The 6000-nt window shown below is 33.9% G+C and overlaps 1 protein-coding gene across 1 annotated transcript; it reads left to right on the top strand.

Moving 5' to 3' along the window:
• Positions 1 to 824: 824 nt before the first annotated feature.
• On the top strand, positions 825 to 1536 carry LOC148269155 (secreted RxLR effector protein 161-like). The gene is made up of 2 exons (XM_088221662.1): positions 825 to 1111; positions 1356 to 1536. The coding sequence occupies exons 1-2, from the start codon at positions 825 to 827 to the stop codon at positions 1534 to 1536; spliced, it is 468 nt and encodes a 155-aa protein (XP_088077788.1).
• Positions 1537 to 6000: the final 4464 nt, after the last annotated feature.

The following is a 6000-nucleotide window of genomic DNA, read 5'->3' as shown; positions in this document are numbered from 1 at the left end:
TTTTTCCAAGATGATTTGGGTTTGTTTCCTACAGAATAAAGCTCAAATTTTTGGTGAATTCAAGAAGTTCAAGGCTATTGTAGAGAAGGAAAGTGGTAGTATACTGAGGTGCCTAAGGACGGATAATGGGCTTGAATTCAATTCCAGCCAATTCAATGATTTCTATTCTGAGAATGGGATTAAAAGGCAGTTCACAGCACCATATTCTCCTCAATAGAATGGTGTCTCGGAGAGGAAGAACAGAACCATTGCGGAAATGGCAAGAAGCATGCTTGCTGACAAGCACCTGCCTAAAGCCTTGTGGGCTGAGGCAGTGAACACTGCCGTGTTCCTGCTCAACATGCTGCCTACAAAGGCTGTAAAGCAGATGACACCGGTAGAGGCCTGGAGTGGCATCAAACCATCGACTAAGTATCTAAAGGTATTTGGCTCGGTGTGCTACTGCCGTGTCTCGGATGATAGGAGATCCAAGCTAGAAATGAAGGCTGAATTTGGAGTATTTTTGGGTTACAGTACTGAAGCAAAAGCATATTGAATTCTAAACCCGAAAACCAACAAGCTTATGATTTGAAGAAATGTAACAGTGGACGAAAATAGCTACTAGAATTGGGAAAAGCAAAAAGTCGAACGAGACTGTGTCACAGTGGAAGAAGAAAAAGGAATTCGAGATGTCTGATCTTGGGGAGACTACCTACTTCCTAAGAATGAAGATTCATCAAAGCAACTTAGGTATTTTTCTTTCACAAGACAAGTATGCCAAAAAAATTTTAAATAAACTCAACATGAATCACTGTAAATCAGTGTCTACAACACTGGTGTCCAACATGAAGTTGTCAAAGGACGAGAAAGGTAACAAAGTTGAAGAGGGGAATTACAGAAGTCTAATTAGGAGCCTTCTGTATCTCACGGCTACCAGACCAGACATTTTGTTTGCAGTGAGTTTGCTTTCAAGGTACATGGCTTCACCGAGGGAATCACACTTACAAGCTGCTAAACATGTGCTGAGGTACTTGAAAGGAACCTGGAACTTTGGTGTTCAATTCAAAGCAAGAGCTGAGGGTGGATTAGTCGGCTACAGTGATAGTGATTGGGCAAGAAGCGTGGAAGATGCGTAGCACAACTGGGTACTTGTTCAAACTAGGCTCTGGTGTTTTTTCATGGGCATCTAAGAAACAGGATACTGTGGCTCAGTCCACAGCTGAAGTTGAGTATGTAGCTGCAGCTACAGCAGCTAACTAAGCAATTTGGTTGAGGAAAGTGTTTAATGATGTAAAGCTGGACAAACAAACACCTACAGTGTTGTATGTAGACAACAAGTCTGCAATTGCCATTGCGAAAAATCCTATAATGCACAGGAGAACTAAACACATCAACGTTAAGTATCATGCTATACGTGAGGCTGAGAGGAATCAAGAAATAAAGCTGATACATTGCTCCACTGATGATCAGCTTGCGGACATTCTAACCAAGGCCCTGTCTAAAGCTAAATTTGAGGAATTGCGGGAAAAGGTGGGGATTGGTGAAAAAAATCATTAAGGGAGAGTGTTAAATTTAATGTTTTTTTTCCTGTTGAGTTTAAATTCAAAAAGAAAATCCACCGTGAAGTTGTTTTATAGTAGGATACGAAAAACACCATGTGACGTGTATGCATGGATTTCGGGCGATCTGATTTGATCGGTTAGTTAATGTAATCTGTTTAAATTTGTATTCCTATATATATATGATGAAATAAAAGAAGAGGACTACTTCTCTCCAAAAAAAGGCACGCTCCTTCAAAACAACAAAACAGAGGCTGTTGCATAACCTTGCTCTGTTTTGCTGTCCCTCTCTCTCATCAACTTTCTCTCTCTAAGTTTTCTTATTCACAGAGCCTCATTTGAAGCTTATTTGCTTTCGATCAACAATAAGTTTATATGTTTCAACATATGAAGTTTATTAATCTTCTGGAGAAGCAAAAGTCTATTGGTAAATAAAGTAAAAAAAAAAAGGACTATTTAAAGAGATGATAAAGTTAGAAACATGTAAAATCTTTTACCCAAGTATAGAATGACTATCAAGTGTATATTTTACTAATATCAATTATATCTTTTATAGGGTGTTTGTTTTTGTTTTTTCTTTCCTCTTTACATTTTTCCTTTCATAATTGATCTTAGAAAAGTGTATTTGAGATTATATTTGCAAATTCTATATGATTAAAGAAATAAAAAACACAGTTAAAATGGAAAAAAAAAAAACACTTTATAATGAATGGAATTATACCATGTAGCATATTTTCTCTCCTAATCATAGTTCTTGTTTCTGCAAAATTTTGATCATCAGAAGTTAAAAGATGTGCCGGTTCGGGTATGGTTTCAAGATCCGAGAGGGTTGGAGTTTGACAAAGTCAGCCATCACTTGGAAAGTCAGGGTATTCATTTGGCGTTTGGCAAAGTAAAAAAATTAAAATCATAGCCACAAATTATCCAAGAGTTTTGAAGCCCATAAGCAAAAGTATCAAAGCCTTCGGCTTCAAAAGAGACCAGGAGTCAAGTTAATTTGACTTGGGCTTCCATGCGTAATGAATTAACTTGTATGTTCGGCTAGAAAATGAAGGTTGGTCGTCTTCGTTTTCTTTTGGAGAATCATGGCTTTTCTTCTACTATTCTTTTTGACAGTGTACAACGATAGTGACAGGCATGGTTTCAAAAGAACTGTATCACTTACCTTGTATGGAAGCACCTCTTTTCTAGCCTTCCAAAAGAAAACGCTAATCAATCTCTCAGATGGGAAACCTTTACTTCTTTTTCTGCTTCGTCCTCTATCTTCTAAATCTTACTGAAAGCTTTAAGCTGATTCTTCCCGTTGCAAGGTATGGAGAATTGGTACTCCAGGTGGAACAATTGTTTGAGCACAACCAGCGATTACTTTTCCTCCTTTTGGGTTGGCGGGACAGAAGAAGGAAGATCCTGAAGACTTCTCTGAGGTTTCCTGAAGGTCTCTTTATCCCGGAAGAGGTCACCGGCTTCATCCGTTCGTTTCTTGTCCCCTTCCTGTGGATTGGCAACTTCAGCCTCGCAGTTCCTTTGCCAAACGGTGTTAGGCTTGTCATTCGCACACAAGACCTCTCAAACGTAAATCTGCCTAGTCAATTATGTGCTATACAGATAGGAATTAGAAATGAAACGGGAACTTATCTCCTCTTCAGGGCTCGATTCAAGTAAGCATATAAATGTTTATCTTATTGCTTTTCTTTTTTTGTCTACCTATCCTTTTTATTTTAGTTTTTCCTTTTTTTTTATAAATATTATGAGATGTGCAGATATATTGACTATAGTATTATTCTATATCCAGAGGTGTCAAAGGATTTTTCTATCAGACACAAGCATATAATACAGGTCGTAATTTTCCAGCTTGGTCATACATTTAGAAGCAAAAACTTGCAGCCATGGCAACTTGGATGCACGATTTCCTATTTCTTAGCCCTCTGGAGTCTTCTGTTTCCTGATTCAGTGAATCCCGGTGGATTGATATCTATGCTGTCAGTGTTTTTAAGAGGATGTCTTAACTGTTTATAGCTTTCAAAACTGCTATGCATTTAATTGTTGTTCTGTACCATATTGGGTTCATATTCATCTTCTTTCTTAGTTACTAGCATACGGTTAGTTAACAAAAAGAACTAATTGATTTATCAGAGTAGTCTTGATATGTATATTACCAACATTATTTTTGTGTTTAAATCTATAATTGTGGATTTACATATTACATTTACATTTCCTATTTTGTATAATTCATCTGTTTCAAACTCTGCGTATGTACCCAGTTCTAGTTAGGGTTGGTTTCGGACTTAGAACGGATGCCAAAGTAGGCATTATGAGTAATATTGTAGGACTTGTGATATGCCTATTTATTTGATTTTTGATCATTATTGAAAGGTAAGGTTTACTTCTGCATTTATAGTGGTAAATATATACTAACAATGCCTCATATTATATGTATACACACATACGTTTATGAGTCAGATTACTTCCTCCATTTGGGGAATACATATATGTTTTGGAACAAATGATTACAAGGGAAAAGGGTAAAAAAATCCTTCACAGATATTCTTCAATTTTGATTTTTAATTATACATTTAACTATTTTTAACTATGCTTGAGAATGTAATAAGATGATTTAATTGTTTTTCTAGTGTAAAGAAATGACTAAATTCTATTCAGTATTAGATTGGTGGCAATACAAAACCACCTTTGAAGGTCAATAAGATACTTTCTACTTTTTAAAAAAAAATTACAAATGTAGTCAGCAATACTAAAAGGTATAGTTATATACTATGATAAAAAAAAAAATGATTGTATGATGTTTCTTATTATAGTTTTGTAAATTGCTGTTAAATTATAAATTAGCATGTACATTTTGCTGCGTTTTTCTAAGCTAACACAGCTATTAAATTCTGATTTTATTTGTTGCCCTAATTTCTTCCCAACTTTCATATGTCGTGAACACTCCATTCTTTGCTGTTTGCTTTCTTTCATCTTTATCTTCAAGCACCTCATCTTCATCTTCATCTTCAACTTTGCTTTATTAGGATATATTCTCATCTTTAGCATTCCTTCATTGCCGCCCCTCCTATTACTTCATCCCATCTTTAAGTCACATTCCCATCCTCCCCCTTTAAAAGAATAGGTTCAACTCGCCTCATCCTGTTTTCTGTCTCTCTTTCTCTTCTCCTCTTCTTTCTTCTGCTATCCTTCTGTTTCTATTTCGGGTTGTTTCTCTCTTTTGCGAATCATTGTAAAACAAATAAACAAAGTGATAGTTTTTCTTATTCTTTGTTTTTCAAGGTAACAGTGCTACTTTATCATTACTTTTTTAGATAGGTAAGCAATCTAATTTCCCAGATTTGTTTTTTTCTTCTCTTCTGCTTCATCCTTTCTCAATTTTTGTTGCTTTTTCTGGCACAAACTCTTTTGTTTCTGGCGCAAAATCTTTTCTCCCATTTATGGAGATACATGATTCTGTGTGTGTGTGTGTGTGTGCTCCCTAATTGATGATCTGAGGAGAGGTTTAAATATGTTTAAAGGTTGATTTTGTTTATTATGGCATAGAGTGAGACAATTTAAGTGAATAAGGTTATTGATTTTCTATTTTATTTGAAGTTCAAAATGTGAATTATTTATGTAATTATAATTAGGCAAGGGAAGAATAAGATTTTTTGAATGAGTTTAGTCATGAATATAAAGGGTACTGAAGAGATACATACAAAGTTATGATGTTTGGTTTTTCAAATTTTCTTCCAGCCCTTTAGCAAGAACAGGATGCAACCAAAAGTTAGATTTTTGTTTTCCTTATAAGATTAGCCTCTGATATGCATTATTACCAACACAATATTTATATTTAAGCTACCTCCATCTCCAATGAATTTATGAACTACATATTAACATATAAGGACTGGGTTAACTTTAACAAAAACATGGAACTAGAACTTAATTATAAAAAACACATGAAATTATGGACCAATTAGTTAGTTTTAATTAAAAATACATGAATTTTAAAAAATATAGAATTGATTAGAAAGTTCATATTTTTAATAAATATGGATTTACATATTTTTTTTACATTTTTTATCTGTATAATTAATTAATAAATATGTGATGCAGTTTTGATTAGTATTAGATTATTGAAATGATACTAAGAGTAGGAAATGAGTTTAAAAAAATATATAATAGTGTTATATTGATGTTTGTAATTGGTATTTTTCCTTATAAACTTATTGTATCACTTTCTTCCTTCCTATATTAACTTGACTTGTTATATGGCTATTAATTTGAATTTTGACCAAAAATGAAGTTTACTTCTTACATATATAGTGGAAATCTTAGATTTATACTAAAAAACATATTTTCTCATATAATTTATATATATATATATATATATATATATTGTCACGTTGGTGATGCAACGATAAATATTATGTAAAAATATAAAATTTAAAATTTGAAATTATTATCGATCATATTAGAA

Source organism: Carica papaya, chromosome 1 (assembly GCF_054855325.1).
Source record: "Carica papaya isolate Zhongbai chromosome 1, ASM5485532v1, whole genome shotgun sequence".
Lineage (NCBI taxonomy): Eukaryota > Viridiplantae > Streptophyta > Magnoliopsida > Brassicales > Caricaceae > Carica > Carica papaya.
Note: the sequence above shows the minus strand (reverse complement) of the source record. Positions and strands in the feature narration are given on the sequence as shown.

Bases quoted from the DNA above. Each gene is read 5' to 3' on its own strand.
- LOC148269155 (XM_088221662.1), top strand. From the start codon at position 825: ATGAAGTTGTCAAAGGACGAGAAAGGTAACAAAGTTGAAGAGGGGAAT. The intron at 1,112-1,355 runs GTAGCACAACTG...TATAATGCACAG, and splicing joins GCAAGAAGCGTGGAAGATGC to GAGAACTAAACACATCAACG.